Source organism: Takifugu rubripes, chromosome 8, assembly GCF_901000725.2.
Source record: "Takifugu rubripes chromosome 8, fTakRub1.2, whole genome shotgun sequence".
NCBI classification, from domain to species: Eukaryota; Metazoa; Chordata; class Actinopteri; order Tetraodontiformes; family Tetraodontidae; genus Takifugu; species Takifugu rubripes.
In genome coordinates, this window is record NC_042292.1 from 4,860,969 (window position 1) to 4,882,106 (window position 21,138).

Consider the following 21,138-nt stretch of genomic DNA (forward strand, 5'->3'; position numbering starts at 1 on the left):
ATCTGAGTTTGGCCCAACAGCAGAACCTCGCTGTTGACAGAGCCAGGCCCAGAGCATGGGCCCGGGCCCCTGAGCCAGGCCCAGAGCATGGGCCCGGGCCCATGAGCCAGGCCCAAAAACTTGGTTTTAGGTAGCCTGTTACGGACACAATACCGTGCAAATCAGACATTTGAATCAAATAATGATTAGTGCATAAATTACATAATAGCACTTTTGTTAGGGTCCTGGGTGTTGTTTGCTGGGCTCCTGGTCACCAGTGTTGGATCGTTCCATCAGCTTTGTGGTCACCACGCCTCCCTCCTTTCGTAATCATGCCCCGTTTGACTCAATGTTGAGTGGTTGACTGTAAATAAAACAAATTGGGTGTGTAAGATCAGGCACCGCTGAGAATACTGTAAAACAAAAATTAAAGAAAAGCATCTTACAGTTGTAAAAAAAAAAAAGTGGCAATGAAAAATTCTTGTGTAGAGAGGCCTGTGGGGATATTTTTCCAAGAATTCCTAATAACTGCCCTGAGCTTCACTGACCTTCTGTCCTCTCCCTGTATCAGGTTTCAGAAGTCACCTCTGGCGATCCCGATTTTGTTGGCCCTTGTTCTTTCGTCATCAACAGAAAAGTTAAGCAACTGCGGGTACGAGCGTGTTTGCTAAATGGTGCGTTCGTCCGATCTGAACTGCCTCCAGCAACTCTCAAAAAGAGACACTGGAGTTTATTTATGTTCTCAAAATGTTTCACTTCATTCAAAGACTGTTTTTCAGCAGTTTGACGGCAACCGCTGTCACTCACTCCCATCATAGGCGGCCGTGCAGCCATCCACTCTCACTTGTCCTCTGGCTCCACAGCCACGTTGTCATGACAACAGAGAGGCTAATCTCTGGCAGACAGAGTGCTTGCACAGAAGCATGCAATAAAGAGATACATGCTTGAGTGTGTTTATTGGTGCATGCATGTGCATTTCACCAGACTTTAATGGGATCCTTTCTATTATTGAACATATTGTTTTCTCATTTTATTCACGATATTGTCAATCATTTTCTCTTTTTTTGATCCAGTTCTAAGCCCTGAAATTCACCGTTTTACTCTGTTAGCTGTAATCTATCTCTTTTTGGGTAGATCCATCCATCCCTTCTCTTTCTTCATTCCCTGACACACACCCTTTTCTTCTCTCCAACAATTCCTAAATCTCATTTCATTATCTTTCATGCACTTTATCTGTTCATCCTCTACAGAGGCTTCAGTCTGAATCATCCTCTCTCCCCGCCCCTCCTCTAATTCTTAAATCCATCGTCCTTCTCTGCAGCCTCTCTGTAAGTTTCTCAGCTTCCCTCCACTCGCACAGTTGCGCGCGCACACACACACACACACACACACACACACACACACAGCATCCATCCCATTTTCACACGTTCCTAAATCCTAAATGCCTGCCTAGCAGGGAGCTCACACGCACATATTATGTTCTGGCTGATTAGAGCGGCAGAGCCACAGAACGGGGCACCAACATGGACGGATGGACAGATGGACGGATGGATGGATGGATGATGGATGGATGGATGGATGGATGGATGGATGGATGGATGGATGGATGGATGGATGGATGGATGGACAGATGGACGGATGGATGATGGATGGATGGATGGATGGATGGATGGATGGATGGATGGATGGATGGATGGATGGATGGATGGATGCATGGATGGATGGGTGGATGTTTGTTCATGGACAAATTGACATGGACATGTTATACTTTCCTATTAATAATTACATGTTCATTAACTCATGCAATGGTATTAAATGCAGCACGTGGTGCTGACAACACACCAATTTGTTAAAAACGTAGACTAAAGGATCCTTCAAAAATACTGAGGGAAAGTATGTTGAGATCAATTAGAGGTCTAAGAGTGAAGGGAAGTGTCCTGAAATTAAGATCATGTTCATCGCTGTATAGGAAACTTTGCCTCAGTGCAGGGAGACGAGAAGATGGATGGATGGATGGATGGATGGATGGATGGATGGATGGATGGATTGGCTGCCTGCTTCACGAAACGGAGTTGCGCGTGCGTGCGCGCAATCCCGCGTGCAGATGTGCGTTCTGGGATTGAAGTTTCTCCGGCAGAGGGCGGAGTGAGAGAGAAAGTAAGGAGTGGGGAAGCTGGGCTGCAGAGGGCTGAAGCTGCGGAGAGAAGCGGGCGCGGGCTGCAGCAGATGCGGGGTACCTGAAGCAGGAGAGCGGCAGGAATGACAGGAACGTGTCGGTGGTCCTGCGGCCCACTGAACAGGGAGCGTCATAGTGGTCGTGGCTTGAGGGGATAGAAGGGTACACACACGCGCGGACACACTCATGCACAAACTCCATCACGCGTCTTAAGACCAGCGGGAGATGCATTACGTCATTGCCTCCAGTTGCTGTAGATGACCGAGCTCACAGGACGGGATGATGCAGGGCTTCTGGACCAGAGCGGAAAGTAATTCGGCTTCTGCCGCTGGCGGGCCCCCGGTGGCGGTGTCTCGACCCGGCCAGGACGAGGCGGAGCCGCCGACGCGCGGCCGCCTGCTCTGATGGCTCCGGGAGGGAAGGGAACAGCAGGTATCTGGGAAGTGACGTGGTGTCCGCGCCCCGCGAGAAACCACAACGGTGCGGTTACTGTGCGTTTCGCAGGAGGGCAGGAGCGGGAAGGCGAACATGGCCGCGCAGTCGGACGGCGGCAAAGCCCCGGTCGGCGGCGGCGGGTTCGCGCAGCTGTACGATGTTGATGGCGAGGAGCCCATGGACTCCGCTGCCATCCACATCTGCCAGTGCTGCCGCACCTCGGCGTGCTACTGGGGCTGCCGCTCCGCATGCCTCGGCTCTCTGCTCGGCGGGGGCCAGCCTGCCGGAGGAGTCGGCATCCGAGAGACCCATTGCCCGCCCCGCGAGCAGCTGTGGCTGGACTGCCTCTGGATCATCCTTGCCCTCCTTGTCTTTTTCTGGGACGTCGGCACAGACGTCTGCCTGGCGGTGGACTACTATCGGAGGCAGAACTACCTCTGGTTCGGCCTCACTCTCTTCTTCGTGCTGGTGCCGTCGGTGCTGGTCCAGATTCTGAGTTTTCGCTGGTTCGTTCAGGACTACACAGGCGGGGGGCTCGGGGAGGTGGAAGGATTGACCAAGCGGGGCGCAGTGGCTCTGGGGTGCCTGTATCCCGGCAGAGATCGCCTGCAGCTGGCCACCATCTGGATGTGGCAGGCCGTGATACACATCCTCCAGCTGGGACAAGTGTGGAGGTAAGAGGGGGGAGGAGGGGTGACAAACAACATCACACACCTGATCCGATTAGATCCTATTACCTGTCACCGCTCTGTCTCTTTCTCTCTCTCTCACTCACTCTCTCTCTCTCAGTGTGTCACGCACACACACTCACTAACACACGCATAACCTCGCAAATAGGGAGAGAGAGGTGTCCACTCAATGTCTCTGGGAGAAGGAGAAGCGAGTTTGAGTTTGACAGGAGGGACGGAGAGAGAGAAAGCAGGGGAAAACTCTCTGACCTCCCCGGAGCTCCAGTCCGACAAAAGAGAGACAATCAGGGAACCAACCGATCATTTGTCTTCTTTTCTGTGCGACACAATGAGAAGTCATTTCTGCTCACATAGTTGAAAAGAGCAGAATGCTCCCAAGAGTGAGGCGAGTGGGTTTCTCCTACATACAAGGACTATTCAGCACCACGGACAGCATCTTATTCAAACTTTTTCCCTGTGTGTGCGTGTACGCGTGTGTCCGTGTGTAAAGGGGAGAAAGGCCGATGGAAAAACGGTGTCACGGCCCTTCCCATGAGTGTCAGCATGCATGTAGAGTACAAAGAGGAAAAGCATCTGTGCTTCTGGCAACACATCTCCATCACTCTCTTCCTTTCTCAGACTCACTTTCTCTCTCTCTCACACACACACACGCTCAAACACACACACACACGCTCAAACACAAGGGTAGGTGCTAAATGTAGTGTCAAGGACAGTGTCAGAGGAGAACAAAACACATACAGTTCTTTGCCCTTTCGCTCTCTCTGTCACACTCACACACACACACAAACACACACACACACACACACACAAATGTTTTATATTACAAAGGTCTGGTGATGCTTTTTTTAAAAATTGCAAATCACTTTTTCATCACTTTAGCAGCCACAGTTGCAGTATAGCTGGTCTTTAGCCTGAGATCATTCTATATGAGATAACTCTCTCTCTCTAGCTCTCTTCATCCCTCTTAGAAGGATTTTTTTAATAGTGTCCACTTGCCTCAGGCAACAGGGACAGTACAATGGTGTGTGTATTTATGCGAGTGTTTGTATTCTGCCGTGTTTCTCGGCTCCTCTGCAGTTGTAGGGTTAAACTACTCCTCCCTATGCACACACACACATCTGTCCTCTATCTCCATTCACCCCACCCAGTAAGCTCCCACCCTCTTTGCTGCGGAATGGACTCTCCCACCTGAAGGAGCAGAGGAAGGGTGGGAGCGGCATTTGCTGAGGCAAAAATGGTACGGCCTGATTGAGACAGATCGCTTAGAGATGGCGAGGGAAGGAGGGGTGAGGAAGGTGACGGAGGAGGGAGAGGGAAAAGGTTGAACATGTGTAAAAAGGGGGGAGGGGAAGAAAGAAAGGGAGGAGAGAGAGTGATGGGGGTAGATGTACTGCATGTGATCCATATGGCTTGCAACCACATCACTGCATGTGCAGAAAATAAGTAACTGCCCTCAATACAAGCACTTCCTGTTTGCTGCTGGATCTTTATTGGTGCTCTTGAGTCAAGGACAAACAGCCTTTTGGTGTCTGAAAGAAGCTGCAAATCGTGCCAGGACGGACGAGGAAACCCATTACTCTCCTCGAGCTGCACTTACACTGTATCTGACCCAACGAACATGGTGGCACCTCCCATAGATGAAAGTGTCACGAATTAGGCCTGCCTGCATCAAACCACATGGCTGTGATGTAGCACTTTATACATAATGCAGGAGCACATACACGTACACTCACGCACCGACACCAGTGAACGTGCAGTGGTGAATGCAGAGGAGGTTCCACATAGCCACCCATCTGTTACACACACTTATGTACTGTGGTTTTCCTCGAGAACCATCGTACGCATCCCACAGAAATGTCTTTTGTACATACTTTAACAGCAGCTAAACATTTTCAAATGAGGGGATTTTCAAACTAAAATAACCTGTATCGCCCATGATGTCATAGCTGATCTTGAGGTGAAGCGCTGTCTTGAATTGGTCGTGTGTTTTTACAAACCTTTAGTGTACCATCGGCTTGTGCGACTAATTATTCTGTTTTATTCCCCCTTCACAGTGAAAAGATGTTTCCAACTTCTCAAAATCAGAACCTAAAATCCCGTTTTATTCAAGGCTTAAAGGTTGGTTGTGTTGGAGGTAATTAGCGCTCTGATGCCTGCAGGTACATCAGGACGCTGTACCTGGGGATCATGTCGCGCCGTCAGAAGGAGTACCAGCGACGCTGGTACTGGGCCATGATGTTTGAGTATGCAGACGTCAACATGCTGAGGCTGCTGGAGACCTTCCTGGAGTCTGCTCCCCAACTGGTCCTGCAGCTCTCCATCATGATCCAGGAGAACCGGGCCGAGACACTGCAATGTAGGTGTTTGTTTGCAAAAGCAAATGTTCTGACGCGAGCCTTCACCTTTGTCATCAGAAGGGACAAGGGACGAGGGGGAGGGGGAAGCCACATTGTTGCCCCTGGGTTTTTGTCTCTAAAGGCAAACAGGTCTGGTGAAGGTTGGGTTTGAGATGATTGGATCCACCTGAAAGCCAGGCCTTAACCGTAAACTTAAACATAAGGCAACAAAACCAGATTGGTCTCCTGGCCTACCAATTTTTTTTTTTTTTAAATCAGATTAAAGTGAGAATTTTGAGGTACAAAGGTTTAAAGCCAGGCCGGTGGTAGTTCAGTCTGTTGGGAACTGGGCTGAGAAGCAGAGGGTTCTTGGTTCGAGCCCCAGTGCAGACAAAACATGGCAGGTGTTTTGGTAGTAGGGGGAGGTGCCCGAACACCTTCAGAGCACTGCCAAGGTACCCTTGAGCAAGGTACTGAACCCACAAATGCTCATATAGGGTCCTGTGATGAGCTGACTCATCCTGGGGTGGACGCTGCCTTCACCCATTGTGACCTCCCGATGACCTCAAAAGGGATAAAGCGGTTAAAAAAAGGAGATAAGTTTTAAAGTCAGATTTCCTACTTATTTAAAATTCCTCCCATCAGCCTCTTCGTCCTTATTCATCATAATGTATCATCACCAGTTTCCACCCACTGGTGTTATTCACCCTGAATGTTTGAAACACTTTAATGCAAGTATGTGACTGCTGCAGAAGGTGGATGCACGCAGCCGCTGACATTTTAAAAATAGCCTTCGGGCTCATACCATTCACTCTTTCTTACTCAAGCTTACACTCACCTCGGCAAATGACTCATTATTATTCCACTTTTTCTGTTTTTTTGGCGTCCTCTGAAGGCATCTCCTCCGTGGGCTCCCTCTTGTCTCTCGCCTGGGTCTTGGCCTCCTACCACAAGCTCCTTCGGGACTCTCGGGATGACCAGCGCGGCATGAGCTACCGCGGGGCACTGCTGCACATCTTCTGGCGCCTCTTCACCATCTCATCCCGCGTTCTCTCCCTCGCACTTTTCGCCTCCCTCTTTCACATTTATTTCGGCATCTTTGTGGTGATCCACTGGTGCGTCATGGCGTTCTGGGTGGTGCACGGTGGCACCGACTTCTGCATGTCCAAGTGGGAGGAGGTGCTCTTTAACATGGTGGTCGGCATCGTCTACATCTTCTGCTGGTTTAACGTGAAGGAAGGCCGGACGCGCCACAGGATGGTGGCGTACTACATGGTGGTGCTGGCGGAGAACAGCATCCTGACAGGGCTGTGGTGAGTTTTAAGTCATTTTAAGACCCACGGCTTCGAATCTTGACTGCAGAAATATCCTCATATGTCCCCGTTTATAGAAAAAATGCTTCTGTCTCTTTGAGAAAACTATGTCCGTAATGCTAAAACCCTCATCTCACAGGTACGCCTATAGGGATCCGGTGTTGACCGACTCCTACGCTGTCCCTGCCCTCTGTGGCGTCTACCTGACCTTTGCCGGTGGCGTCCTGGTCATGCTCTTGTACTATGGATTCCTGCATCCTGCCACTGCTCACCTCCAGCCAAGCCCCGCCTCCTCCTGCTGTGCTCAGCTCCTCTGGGGTCTCCCACTTCCCCCATCGGCCCCGCCCACAGCCCCGCCCACTCCAGCTCACATGACAAAGTCGCAAACAGAAGAGGATGTGGCCGAGACATGCCTACCCGTCTTCCAGGTGAGGTCAGCGCCCCCAACCTCCAAACCCGAGGGCCCACTTATAAAGATCGACATGCCCAGGAAGCGTTACCCAGCATGGGATGCCCACTATGTTGACAGGCGCCTACGGAGGACTATAAACATCCTACAGTACATAACACCAGCCGCCGTGGGCATTCGCTACCGTGACGGACCCCTGCTGTATGAACTGCTACAGTACGAGTCCTCACTCTGACACACACGTAGACAACACGGGCGCACAATAAGAAGATGCACAGGTTCAGAATAAAATGTGGCACTTGATGTAAGCACACAAATACAAAAGCAATGTCACGATTTTACACACACTCACACTTTCCTTGCGGGGTCCAACGACCCGCGAGTCACTTGGCCATGACTCAACAAGCTGCTTCAGCACGAGTCGGGTTCTTTTCACTCTCTATCCTTCTGTCTCATCATTTCCTAGCTCTTCTCACCATACTTGTTCTCATCGTCCATGCTCCCCGCGAATGAAAACAAACAAAAAATCAAGACGGAGAGCCAATGGCCGCACGCCGTTCATAAGAAATAGGCCACAATTCCTTGGGTTTTCTGGGAAAAGTTGTGGAAAAAGTGAGACTTTTGACCATGTCGTTAGGCGGCGGAAGGTAGTATAGATATGTTCTATGTTGAAAAAGGACATTTTTAGCATTATCCTGGATGGTGGCTGTCATCCAGCTCTCTTGGATGACAAAGTAAAAGAGGAGCTGCAAAGCGTGAAGGGAAAGTTGGAGAAAGAGATGGAGAAAACCAACCAAATATCACTGAAACTTTTCATTTCATTAATGGAACAGGAATTGTTGCTAGATTGCTACTAAAAGAAACCACGGCTGGTGTTAATCAAAATAGCATAGCAAAAAAGCTACAAATTGCAGACACAGGAAAAACTCAAGCTGTTCTTGTGTAAACTTCAGAAGCGGGCTTGGCAAAATCCGTTCCGACTGTCGTCACCTGATATTTTCCAATACAATTAGCTGCAAGAAATTGTTAAATCCACTCACTTAGCAGTTAGCATACAATTCTACATTTTCGCAGTACCAGTAAGCTATTCTTCCAACGGTAAATATTCCTTATTCTCCAAAGTAGGGTATGTTGTCAAATAACTCAGAGGTTATGGCGAAGCCAAAGATCCACTGAAGACACAGCTCACTTTGCTTCAAACATAGCTTTAGTTGTCAGTGTCAGCGTGCCAACCACCAGAAGTATTGAATAAAAAATGTACCACCTGGTGTTATGAAACAAAGTAGCACCGTAATCCTTAAACATCTGTGTACTGTAAAAAGTTAACGACTGCCGAAGTTTCTCTATCCTTTGCTCTTCAAAGAAACCTGAGTAGCTAATTAGACATTTTTTTCTCCAACTTTTCTGTTTTGCTTTACCTTTTCCCAACCCTTTCACACACTATTTACATCATGCGGGACCAAATTGAGAAACTAGATTGATTAGCATTTACAACACATGACTAATCATTGTGTGTCACCTTAATCACGTCAGCCCCACAACAGTCGGGCGCCTACCAGTAAATTATCGTCGGATTAAACAATTTTCGGTCTTTCGGACTTCACAGGGCTCTTGACGGCTTCTTCTGATAAACATCCAATATCACCTCCTCCAGAGCCACCCACAGATGAGCTGTGATGCAGGCTTTTTATTTATTTATTGTTTGTTAATCCTTGTAATCCAAGCTGTTACATTGGCAGGCGACAACTAATTATATCATTCATCCACTTGTTGACAGGGACGGCTCTCCTGAAATCACACACCATCAGGGGTGAAACAAACCATTTGGAAGGTGGTGAAATGCTTCCCCCCCTTTTTTTTCTGTCCAAGGGTTCTTTTTGTCCAGTCGTGTGGCAGCAGTGTAAACGATTAATCTTGGACATTTAAAACAGTGGAGTGAACACAAACGCTCATGACGCTTCGGTCGCCTGTTGGACAAAACCAACGCTGCGTCCAAAAGCTGCATTGGTGTGTTGGGTAGTTCTCAGACTAGAATCTACTTTGTCACCTGTCTTCTTTGATCACGGCGTAATTATCAAAGCGCAGCCTCTGATTGGTTCTCATGGAACGTGTGGTACATTGGCAGCGAGCCAATGAAAACACCTGAAAAGATTAAGGCTTTTATTTGTCTTTTCCAATCCAGCAACTGTGCACCATGACATTTTTCCTGTCCTGAAAAGCCCGACTAAGAAATTAGGGAACCACTGCCCTAACCAAAGAATTAATGTAAAAAAATATATATATATAAATTTAATTTGATACAGACTGGGTAAATAAAGGCCCAAAAATGTCGACGTATTCTTAAAGGCTTGACCAAAATGAATAAGGAGTAGGCAGATGGCGTTTATCCTGTGGTGCTAGCTGATCATGACACGGTCAAATCCATCAACTTTGGACAAGCTTGCAAATGTTTTCCGCAGGCTCCACGCGAGCAGACGTCGGAACGGTGCAACCCGCTGGAGCTTCTGAGTCGATTGGCTGCTAAAACCCGCGTCATATGGTGCAAATATGGATCACACACGTACTTACTGGTGCAATAAGGGCAGATCTTCTCTCCGAATTCTATGGTGCAACTCCAGTGCTGTCTTCAGTTATCGGCCAAGGCTGTGCCAAAGGCTCCGTCCAAACACACGACTGCTCTTCCGGTCCTGCAGAAGCTATGCAAGTCTCCGACGCTGGGAGATGTGCTTAGTGTGCACCCTCACGACACACACACACAGATACGCTAGTTGTAACAGGCGGAGAAAAGCAACGACATTGGGGTGTTTCCCTACCTCGCCACTGAAACACACACTCACACAAATGTCCAACAGTCCCTCACTCCTTTATAATTTGGGAACAATGTTCATATGGTGCTATTGAGTGAACAGAATGGCTATTTGTAAAGTTGCAGCGGTTTAAAGAGACAAGCCAAATATGCGTTTTGGTCTTCATAAAGAGAGTGTACAGAAAAAAGCAACACCTTCTGACTAACATAGAGAAGCTACAATGCCTTATTCGATCCACACAGCTGGTTTACCAGATAAAGGTAATGAAAGAGGGTGGTGCTAATTTGGTTACACTCTGATTAGGTGGTACACCAGATGTTTAGCGTGCACCTCAGAGCCTAGAAATCAAGCAAGTACTGTGTTAGCACATTGTCCTAACGGGTGTTTCGAGAACATACCGACACATTTTCTGTTTTATCGATTGAATTTCTTGCATGAATGTTTTAGATTCAAGGTGCTTGGAAGAGTCACAGCGTGCCATGTGCTCTTTCTGGGTATCGTTCAGACCTCCCCACCCACACCGTGGCCCCCATTTTGCACCAACAGCTTCGGCCAATCACTGACCAGGTTTGGCAGAGTCAAATCAGGTGTGACACAACCAAAAAAGAAAGAGAAAGTTCTTAGACGGGTGGCGGGAGACTCAGCCTCACCAGTGGATGGTGGTTATGGTCGACAACCCAGAGCCTTAGCCAGGCCACTTAGTAAAATCCGATCGAATCCTTGTATGGCTACACCTCCACAGCTATGCAACCTTACACACAGGAAGGTTCTGGGCCTGGATATAAACACACCACATCACTGTTTCCATGCATGTTTTTTTTTTTTTTTGCCATTTCTCATGTGAAGAACATTGAAACACGTCACAGAACGTTTCAAAGTGTTTGCGCTATTCTTTAGCATTTTCGTGTACAACTTGCTGCAATGCAAAGGATGGGTCTATTTTTTAACTTTTTCAAAACACGTCCGATTATTTGATACTCTTTCATATAATTTCCGTCAAGTTCGTTTGTAGTTTTCTCGGCCAAATCGGCGTGCTAATGTTGGAAACCTGACCCCGTCTTTACAAGATGTGGTTAAGAATTCCATTTTCTTGGTTCTTTATAAGCACATCAGTGTTCAACTATCAGGGTCTGCAAAGCGTATGAGGTGTTATGAGGTCGATGGGTACGCGGCTGGAAAACAAGTGTCTGTAACGCTTCAAACACTTTTTTGTAGCCAAAGTTTTATCTGGTCAAGAGCTGTGAATTAATTCTCATTCGTGTATTTGTTGAAAAAGGCCAGTTGTTAAGCTGTTTTTGATTTCAGACCAGTTTTGCGCCACATCTGAGTCCAAGGATGAATGAAATGGAGAAAAGGGTTCGGTGTCTTGGCACAAATGAGCGGTTTGACTCAGATGTGGGCACTGTAAGCACAGAGCAGGGACAAAATAAACTAAATGTGGATGTATTTATGAGATGTACCACGAGCTTTTATTTGATCGGGGTCATGCTTTTCTATTGTGTTCTTCAGCTTGGGGAAAAATTAAGTAGCTGTAGAGACTTAGATGTGCTAAAAGTACCCTTTTCTTTATTGAGGTTGGCATTTTGATTGTAAATACTTTTCTTGGTTGGGTCCATGTTCATTGAGTTTGCTTAAATGGCTCATTCAAAATGTACTGATCGTAAATGTTCTTTATCCAGAATGTAAGACGAGAGGAGAAAAAAAAAGGATTAGCTGGAAACTGTGTTTTCGTAGGAGTCTGTGGAGTCGTGTCGTCTTAAGTAAAAGCACACTGATATTAGATCTGTAGCAAAGATGACATGTCGGGTGGGGGGGTGATGTGCCAGACAGCCGCTGTCATTTTCAGAACAATTAGCAACCTCCTTCAATGATTAACTTAAGATAAAAATCAGAATCAGCATTATTCAGCTGGAAAGGTATCCCAAATGACATTTGTGGAATTTTTTTCCCTTAAATAAGTGAGAATCACATAAATTGAAATTCGCATGTTTACAATGGACATAAGTGTTTTGTTTGCTAGTCAACAAACCCAAGATAGCCTGTAACGAGTTTTGGTGCAAGTGTCTCCATGCTGCTTTAGCATATTAATAAGTTTATAGGAATTGTAGTCTTTCTAGTGTGATCTTTTTTTTTTTTTTTTTACAGCGTATGGGACTTGAAATTGAGCAAATTAAGCAAATAATCAAGTTGACTGCAGCTAATGTGTTTAAAAAACGACAACTATAATGACACATTTCAGACTTGAGTAAATCGGGTGTCTGAATCAACGATGCAGTGGCTGCTGGCTGAAATCTCCCACCTTCACCGTAGAAATGATGGCTCACATAAAGCAAAAGGGAAAACCTTTCAGGATTCCTGCTCTTTGAGGTGATCCTCAAACGCACCTCGAATGTTGGCCCAGCACAAACAGGAGAGAACTGAGACAACACGGCGTGTATCTCGTTTGTCTGTGTATTTTGTGTCCACAACAGTATAAAAACACATTCTGGGTAAGAGTTGAACAATATTTTCCAATGGCTCCTGGTGGCCAGAATTAGGAAATATGTTATTTTTGTTACAATACCTGCTCAAAATAAAGTCTATTTATCTGTGAAGAGACAAAGATTTACATGAATACTGATGATCAACTAGATATTATAACTAGATTTTAAATGATGTACAACAGATATTAATGAAAATGTGTAGAGTTCTTTTGGGTTGGAACACGATGCAGAAATGTGTGAGTCTTGAGTTTGATTTTTATATATTTACTGTGACTGCGATTTATTGTGACTGCATTGGAGAAAAAAAATATAAAGGAATATAAATTAATTTTTCCAAATGTGTGTCACTTTTCTTTACAACCAAGCAACAAAGCCAAGAAGCAGATATTCCCAGTTTTATTCAACTGCGAGAAGGATTCAGTCAAGAAAAGCAGAATTTCTGCATAAAACAGGTGCAACCACATTCCAGAACAAAAGCAGAACAGCATCATAAACCAAATAAAAAGAAGGAAATGACCTAAACCTTTAAAGCCACTAAAAAAATATCTATTTTTAAAAACATTAATGTATCTTAAATCAATAATCCATCAAGCTCAATTCCCTTATGTATTTATCAATAAAATACAACTTTACATTTTAGCGATAATTTAAGTTTTCTTCATTTCAATTCAAAGAAAGCCGCTGGCTCCCTCTGCTGGCGCACACACACGCGCGCGCGCACACACACACGCACACACACACACAGACCATTTTAGCAGTTTAAAGTGGTTTGTGAATGTACCTGCTCAAGTAACCAACCCAGATTCAAACTTCAGTAACATTGAGTCACGTTTACAGAGATTAACAATGTTAAACTGTTAAACCGCCCGTCTGTCTCGGAGGACCTGAATACCCGTCTGTCCATAAGCTGAATACCTTCTGGTTGGACTGTCATTAAATACATAACATTTTAAAGAACAATGGTGATATTTGACCTCCTTTCCGTCTGCAATTCCATGCCTGTACAAGTAAAAAAAGAGTTTAATGCTCACTAAAAAGTAACTACTCCTGAAAAAGAGGGTTTGTTTTCATATATGCATTTTGTAAAAGAAATGTTTTTAAAAGCTCTGACAAATCTTCAAACTACTCACTTTATATTGACCAGAATTCTGAGGGAGAAAAGCATGTTTTGTTTTTTTGGGGCCGTACGTCCTCCTCTATCCAGGGTACAAACACTCCTGCTTCTCATTTAAGTCATACAACTACAACTTAGGTGTCAGCTAACGTTAGCATTTACACAAAGGACAGATGACCTCACTTACTCCGACGGGACCTTCTCGGCAAAATTTATTTTTGGCCAGTTTTTTCCATCCATCAGTCTAATCTAGCAGGGGGGCGATGTCGTCGGACATTTGCAGCCTCTGGAAGGACCGTAGATGTCGCCTTCCTCTCATATACCTGAACAAAACTAAAGAAAAACAAGTACGACTGGTCACTTCAGGAGTTTGAATGAAAAGCAGTAAAAGTTCCTCCTCTCCTCTCCTCTCCTTTGATTGTAAAAGACGCTATATAAATAAAGATTGATTTGATTGATTGAGTTTTTTTGTTTTTTGTTTTTTTTTTCTTTTGCAAAGGTGAGTATTTTGGGTCAGAAATTAGTCTGAAACCGTCTATTATGTTGCTGTCTTGACTACTGTCTGTACAGCAAATGTAAAAACTGAAATAAATAGAAACTAAATGGAAAATACCCATCAGGAGATGAAGTTTTCCTGCCACCAACTCTCATCTTAACTAAATAACGTTAGAGTTCCCGAGTGTTTCCCTCTCCGCTTGTGTTTGTCTGTTTTCCTTGTCTGTTTACTTCCAGGCTGGGCAGGGCTGCTTCCTGCTTCTCTCCTGTCAGGTGATCTACACACCTGGAACTCATCTCCAGCCAGTCACCCACACCTGCCTCCTGCTTTAAAAGCCTGGTCAACTCCCCAATCATCACCAATTTGTTGTTTTAAAATCCGAACATCGACTAAGATGCAACATTCGTCTATAGAATCATTTTTACACTCACCAGCAACTGTCACGATGAAAAGGATCATGCCAACGACGAGGCTAACCGCCAGGAGCCCTTCGCCGCTGACCGCAGTCACCAGTAGACACTTGGCATTGGACAGGGTTCCGTTGTTGGGCTGCGCCGGGATTTGCAGCAGGTAACACATGAGAGGGTAAAGATCCACGCTTTGTAAAGTCTTCATTTTATAACTCTGACGGAAACTGGGCCCTGACGCCGCCATGAAGGGGTGCATGCTGGGTAGCAAGTTGTCGTAGCCATGGTCGCCCACTGAAAAAGGAGGTTTTAAAGCGCGGTCTTTTGTTTGCAGGTGTTTTTGCAGATCTATAGCAGAGGGGGCGAGCAGGTGGGTATTTACATTTCTGTATCTTGTTCCCTCGCTGGATGATGGTCCAGCCCTCATCTGCAATCAGCAGGATGGGCTGGATGCGATTGTTGTTCTTGTAGTGCAGGCGCGCCGGGATGTCTTTCTTCAAATACGCCACCATGCGTGGGTGGCACTTTTTCAACAGAGCGTAAACAGCTTCTGGATCTGGAGCGGATCGCAACAGAACTCTTCAAACCACCGGCCCTGATCGTTCAGGGCAGACGTCAGTGAGGTAATCTGATTACCTGTGAGTGGGATGATGGAGGCGACCGGGGAGAGATCCAGCGCCGTGTAATTGTCGGGGTGGAGGCAGTCGTCCAGGCGAATGACGCGATCGGGCGAGCACTGCGCCATGCCGTGATCGCTGGTTATCACCACATTGATGCGACCCCAGAGTCCGGTCTGTTCCAGCTCTGACATTAGCAGGCCGATGCTGTCATCGACCTGGGGGGAATGAACGCATGAATCATTCCATCACCGATGATGGTACTGAACAAAACCCACAGTCGATGGGAACAACCGGCCGAGCACTCGAAGACAGGTTTCACCTCCCAAAGAAACCCTCCAAATGGTGGCGTTCATTCTTACTTCAGACATTGGTGAAAAAAGAAGAAGTTAAATGCTGGTGTCACGCTCCTTCTGGGTTTTACCACACAGACCAGGTCTGTGTCTGCCTTTCGGACAATGTGAAAAATGTAGCCTGAGCTGGGTGACTCTACCTCCTTCAGGGCGCTGCTCATGGCAGTGGTATTGTCAGGGCCAAACTTGTGACCGGACATGTCCGGTTCCTCCCAGTACAGAGCTGCAAACATCACCCCCTCCTCCTGGTGGAGTCACAAAGCCAGACAGACTCCGGTAAGGTTAACAATACATTCTGTAGCTAATGATCTCTCTGGGGTTTGGCCTTTACCTCGTCGTTTCCCTCGATCCACTTGATCAGACTCCCCAGTCGTTCCTTAAAGGTCGTGTGTTGATTGTACGGCAGGAAGTAGGTCCCCGTGCGGTTGATGGCGTCGGAGCCAGGCCACATGGCGGTTGCCGTCTTGTATCCATAGCGCTGTGCCGTGACCCAGAGGGGCTCCGCTTGGCTCCACCACATGGGATCGGTGTCGTTGACGAGGGTGAAGTGCTTGCGACTGAGGGGATCGTACATGTCGCTGGACACGATCCCGTGAGACTCGGCATACAGCCCCGTCACCTGGAGAAAAGAACCAATGTCAATTCTTGGTTTTGCATCTGCGGACTGTCCGGTCGTTATCATCAGTGTGACCCAAAGGTTGGGGAGGAAGCAACATGCAAATTCTGTCAGAGGCAGCGCTGTGGCGCGTTTTCAGATCACACTGCCGTTTATTTTTGTGGCGCACTGCGACGGCGTACAGGAACCTGCCCTACAAATTGTAGCAACACAACAAACACCGCTGCAGTTGGATGTTCATTCATAAAAATCTTTAGGTTTCCTGAATCTAACCCCAAACATCCTTTGGTGCTTTGATCTGACAGCAGACAGGTTGGGTGCGTTACCAGCGTGTAGTGGTTGGGAAACGTCTTGGTGATGAAGATATTGTTGAGCTCCTCCACAAGGACCCCTTGGCTGTAGAACCGTTTCAGGTTTATCATGGGGAACTTCTTCAGGTAGTCTGCTCGGAAACCGTCGAAAGACACCAGCAGCAGCGGCGGCGGAAGAGTTCCCTGACTGGCGTCGTATCTCGCAGTCACGGCAGCCGTCAGGAGTCCCAGCAGCAGCCAGACACCAGCAACGACTCCTAGCAGGGCTTTTAAGAACATGCTGAGAAGACATGATGGAAAAAACACTGTCATCACCGTAAGCCCACATTAAAATAATGAGAGAGAGAGTCAGAAGCAAGAAAGCAGAAGTAGTGAACGTTATAACTGTTTGTGCTTCGTCATTGTTCATAACGATGTGCAATTGCCTTAGATATGAACTTGCAAACTCCAGGAGGCACAATGGGCAAAAGTGTGTGTGAGGTTTACTGGGAAAGGAGTATTTAGATTTTTAAACATATAAATGTCTCAGATATAGCACACAAGTCCTAAAGACCATCTTATTGTCACCTAACGGAAAATGATATATTTATACTTTCAAAAGAGGCAACCACAATTAAATAATAGGTAAAAAAAAATTTTGAAAATCGCAGTTCTTTACACCTGCAGACCAACAATGCTATTAGGAAAATAAGTCACGTGTTTTCGATGATTTGTTAATAAAATGTCAATTTTAGTTTAATAGTTTAATGTCTTCCATCCTACCTGGTTCCTCTGGTTGGCATTAGAAGGTTTACAATAATACTTGATCATCAAAGTATTTAAAGGTCTGTAATCGAGGCAGAATCAATAAGAATTAAATCATAAAGAGGGGTTGAGGAGACACAACATAGTTTGGTTAGTTTACAGCGTTCGGATAACATTGATATTTTCCAATAATATTACCCGTTCCTGGAGAAAATGGCCCTTTGTCTTCCCGACAGAAATATTTAACAACTTTTCTATTGTCACGCGGAGACGGAGACTTCCTCGAACTGAAGTAAAGCCGGAATTTCGTTCAGCTTGCGCTAAATACCATTATTTTAGGACTACTTCCGATTGAGCTTTTCACATTAATATTTCTTTCTTAAAAACGTCATAAACCTAGGCATGAACAAGGTGGTACGACGTAACTTGATATTCCAAAATCTTTAATCCTTCTAAAAGTGTAAGTTACCGAAGCCCTGAAACCTTGGTTTGATATTTGAATTGCAAATTTGTTTTGTTTTGAGGTTTAAAAACTCCACGTCCGCTTGTTCGACCTGTAACTTATCTGGTCTTGACTAAGACCTGACTAAACTGACAGTCCCACCAGCCAATCACGGGACTCGGGGGCGGGGCCACAGTGGCTTACCTGACGTATGGAGGTGTCGGTAGAGCCGAATAGTGATCAAACCTACTGAAACTCCAGTTTTCACTGCCCCCACTCCAGACTGATTGAGTGGAATGTTTTTTTTATTGTTCATCCTTTGACCGAGTGTCTCACCAGGTATGGGAACCATCTCGTGCAGCCAGATTTGACCTGCTCGGTCACCTGCTTTTTAATGGCAGGTTCAGTCATTGAGGCACCTCCCTTGTAAACAGCCATTAATAGTTTAGCTGCAAATATTCCCAACTCACACGGCAGACGGACAGAAACCGTGGAATTGGTAAACCCTTTCACCTGGGGTTCCATTTACCTTGGTGAAAGCGTTTCCTGCCTGGTAGGATGTAAATCCCAGCTTGAATTCAACCCTTGAGGAATGGATTTGATCTCCTCTGATGGGCAAATCCAATCCATGAAGGCTGTAATCCAGCCAGGTTTTGCATCCTACCAGGGAGAAACCGCTTTCACCAAGGTAAATGGAACCCCAGGGTTTACCTGTAGGACAGAAAGTCTGGCTTGGATCTGGCCCTAGAGGACTGGATTTGCCCACCCCTGACAGAAACTGACCTCCTGTCTGTCACTGTTGGACCTTTAACCCTGCAAAAACACTTTATTCACCATGTCAGGTGTGATATGGGATGCGGTTGGAATAAAATAATTTTATATACACACAGGAGCAGTTCCGCAATATCATGTCTGATCAAGCTTTACCCTCTTATTCTTACTACCCTCTTGCTGCCTTTACTGGACATTGTCTGCTGCCCTGCGCTGCTTTCTGACATGGTAGCCATCGCTGTTGATCTGCTGCCCACTGTGACAGGGGCCTGATGAAGATCTTTATCCACATGTGATGGAAACATCAGGGGTCACAAGTCATAAAGATTTATCTGATGTGTATGAGACGATAAACAAGCCAGCACCAAGATCACACATAGGAAGAGAGGCACAGAGCTTCTTCCTCCTCCTCCTCGCAAAAGGAGTGAGACAAGGAGAAGGAGAAGAAATGGGAGGAGAGGTGGTGGACTAACATGAGGAGAGAGAGGGAGAGAAGAAGATTTTATCATACAGCACAGCCACAGATCTGTGGGAGCCTGTAGATCACCAGTAGATTGACTGTTCATTTCTCTGCCGTAAGCTGTCTGCAAAGTCATTCCAGAGCATTTGGCAGTACAGCCAACCAGCCATATGAGGGCAGACCACGTGTAGCCACACCAGCCCAGGACCTTTACATCCAAAATCATCTCAGACCAGCCAATAAGGACAGCTGCTGCAAAAATCGGTTTGCAGAACCAAAGAATTTCTGCCCAAACTGTCAGGAACCCCCTCAGGGAAGCTAACCTGAATGCTTGTTGTCATCGTCGGGGCCTCGAGTTCAATGGGATTTGTTCTCATCCCCGACTGGCAGGTCTTTTTCACAGATGATTCCCGTTGTTTTCCGTACAGGGGAGATGGCAGGAAACATGTTTGGTGTCATTGGTGAAGAAGTCATCCGTCATTGTGGAGCGAGTGGCCCCAAATTCTAACTGAACAAGAGCAACATGTTAAACTAAGGTGCATCCGCTAGCATCACTGATGTCTTTAAACTTGTGGTGAGTCAGTCTGCCTCTTTACAGGGTCACTGTTTGGTGACGTGGTGTGTACCACACTGAACATGGAGCCCTTTCTGCTCGAAGACCATCTCCAGGCAGATTGAGGTTCCTCTGACTACAGTTTCACATAGTTTACAGAAGTTTAAGTTTGCACAGAAGTTTTAAATCCATAGGACTGTAGCCAGCCTCCACGGATGAGGACAGATATAGGAACGGCAACCAAACTGAGAGGATTGCGTTTTTTTCCAGGACCAGGAAGCAGGCAAAAATGCAGAGGGAAAACGTCCAATAACTAGTCTTTATTAACAAATCAACTTGGCAGTCCTCCTCGCCCGGTCTTCCAGGGCACACAGAGAGCTCCAGAGCAGAGCCAACACAGGAGTCAGGTACCATAGGCTCTCCACTCCAGCAGGGCAGCAGGGAGACCACCAAAACTCTCCAACCCTGGTAGACAGGCGCTCCGTCCTTAAATAGGTGGCCTGACGTAGATTGCCGACAGGTGCGCCTGCCTGCAGCGCCAGCTGCAGCAAATTATCAGCTCCCCCTCGCCCCCTGCAGGAAAAACCAGGCAATGCATGACCCGTAACCCTTGACCCCAACACAAAAAACCTCCAAAGAAATTAAAGGAGAACTCCAAGGTAAAGGAACATGTGTATCAGACTGCACCCTTGTCATTGTTTGAGCTACAGAGGACTTCATGGCAGAGACTGTTGAAAGCAAATCATAAAACGCGAGACTTCCACCACAGCTAAAAACATCCAATGATGGTGAATAGCATGGAGTACTCTCAAGTGGACTTTTATGAGCCCTGAACTAGTTAAATGAACATCTAAATATAAAACTACTGGGACTGGTTGGCTTGTTCAGTTATTTGAAAGTTGAACAGCCTTTATTGAAGAGGACAACTCAGATCTCACTCCTGAAGTTCCTGCTTGGCAGAGGTCCGTGTTCTCCAAGTGCTTCTTCCCCAGTTGTTATTGCTTTATTAACTGGATAAATTGTTACACACTATATATGTGTTTAACAGAACTAAACTTTGAGCATCTTTGTCCGTCTACAACTGTCTTTTAAAATCTTCAACCAACTGATTTATGCTATTGGCTAACCCTATTCTGGTTGCTAGCTCAAAAGTCAGTTGCATTTGTAAACTGCTTCAAGTTCTTAAGGATGGTTTATATGTGATGAATCATCTAACAGTGCATAATAAAGAGCCACCAACAGGTGACCAAATGCACAGGTATACATGGTACAAGGAAACATTACTAAAGGCTGAAGTCCCACCCAGATTTGAACTCGGATCACTGGATTCAAAGTCCAAAGTGCTAACCATTACACCATGAGACCTGGAACAAGTTTAGTATATTCCCATAGAAATGCTGTGTTCACAGGTTCAAAATCAGCACCCCCAGGACTGGAGAGACCCATGAGTGATAAAGAAGTGATGTGACCACCTGCTGAGTCAAAGTCACCTGCTCAGGTTCTCCACCAGGGGTGTGAGATCTGGGCGAGGCACCAAGACTTGGTATCTTTATCTTCTCCTTCTTTTTTTACCTCTTCTTCAGTGCAGAGGAATCCCCCACCCCCCACCCCTACCCCCCGCCCTGAA

At 46.3% G+C, this 21,138-nt stretch overlaps 2 protein-coding genes and 1 non-coding gene across 4 annotated transcripts; 1 reads left to right on the forward strand and 2 right to left on the reverse strand.

The window, feature by feature from the left end:
• Positions 1 to 2,683: 2,683 nt before the first annotated feature.
• xkr6a (XK, Kell blood group complex subunit-related family, member 6a) lies at positions 2,684 to 10,073 on the forward strand. Its single transcript, XM_003966464.2, has 4 exons — positions 2,684 to 3,264; positions 5,439 to 5,635; positions 6,511 to 6,928; positions 7,068 to 10,073. Exons 1-4 carry the CDS (start codon positions 2,684 to 2,686, stop codon positions 7,570 to 7,572), a joined length of 1,701 nt encoding a protein of 566 aa, XP_003966513.2. The 3' UTR covers positions 7,573 to 10,073.
• A 2,932-nt stretch (positions 10,074 to 13,005) lies between these two features.
• On the reverse strand, positions 13,006 to 17,842 carry enpp4 (ectonucleotide pyrophosphatase/phosphodiesterase 4). 2 transcript variants are annotated; one of them, XM_011606173.2, is made up of 9 exons: positions 17,484 to 17,842; positions 17,304 to 17,367; positions 16,557 to 16,821; positions 15,946 to 16,233; positions 15,755 to 15,859; positions 15,281 to 15,479; positions 15,027 to 15,200; positions 14,669 to 14,938; positions 13,006 to 14,074 (listed from the first exon to the last, which is right to left on the reverse strand). In XM_011606173.2, exons 2-9 carry the CDS (start codon positions 17,321 to 17,323, stop codon positions 13,986 to 13,988), a joined length of 1,410 nt encoding a protein of 469 aa, XP_011604475.2. In that variant the 5' UTR covers positions 17,324 to 17,367; positions 17,484 to 17,842; the 3' UTR covers positions 13,006 to 13,985. The 2 variants fall into 2 exon arrangements, with proteins under 2 accessions (XP_011604475.2, XP_011604476.2); XM_011606174.2 differs by lacking the exon at positions 17,304 to 17,367 and having other exon boundaries at positions 17,484 to 17,840.
• A 2,962-nt stretch (positions 17,843 to 20,804) lies between these two features.
• trnaq-uug (transfer RNA glutamine (anticodon UUG)) lies at positions 20,805 to 20,876 on the reverse strand. The gene has a single exon. It is a non-coding gene; the product is annotated as a tRNA-Gln (tRNA).
• Positions 20,877 to 21,138: the final 262 nt, after the last annotated feature.

What these genes read in the sequence shown, in the direction of transcription:
- xkr6a (XM_003966464.2), top strand. Translation starts at nt 2,684, where the DNA reads ATGGCCGCGCAGTCGGACGGCGGCAAAGCCCCGGTCGGCGGCGGCGGG. An exon ending in CCGGGCCGAGACACTGCAAT is followed by an intron (nt 5,636 to 6,510) that starts GTAGGTGTTTGT and finishes CGTCCTCTGAAG; the next exon opens with GCATCTCCTCCGTGGGCTCC. An exon ending in AGCATCCTGACAGGGCTGTG is followed by an intron (nt 6,929 to 7,067) that starts GTGAGTTTTAAG and finishes CTCATCTCACAG; the next exon opens with GTACGCCTATAGGGATCCGG.
- enpp4 (XM_011606173.2), bottom strand. Translation starts at nt 17,323, where the DNA reads ATGCCAACCAGAGGAACCAG. An exon ending in TTCCCAACCACTACACGCTG is followed by an intron (nt 16,234 to 16,556) that starts GTAACGCACCCA and finishes TCTTTTCTCCAG; the next exon opens with GTGACGGGGCTGTATGCCGA. An exon ending in AGGGAACAAGATACAGAAAT is followed by an intron (nt 14,939 to 15,026) that starts GTAAATACCCAC and finishes CTCCTTTTTCAG; the next exon opens with TGGGCGACCATGGCTACGAC.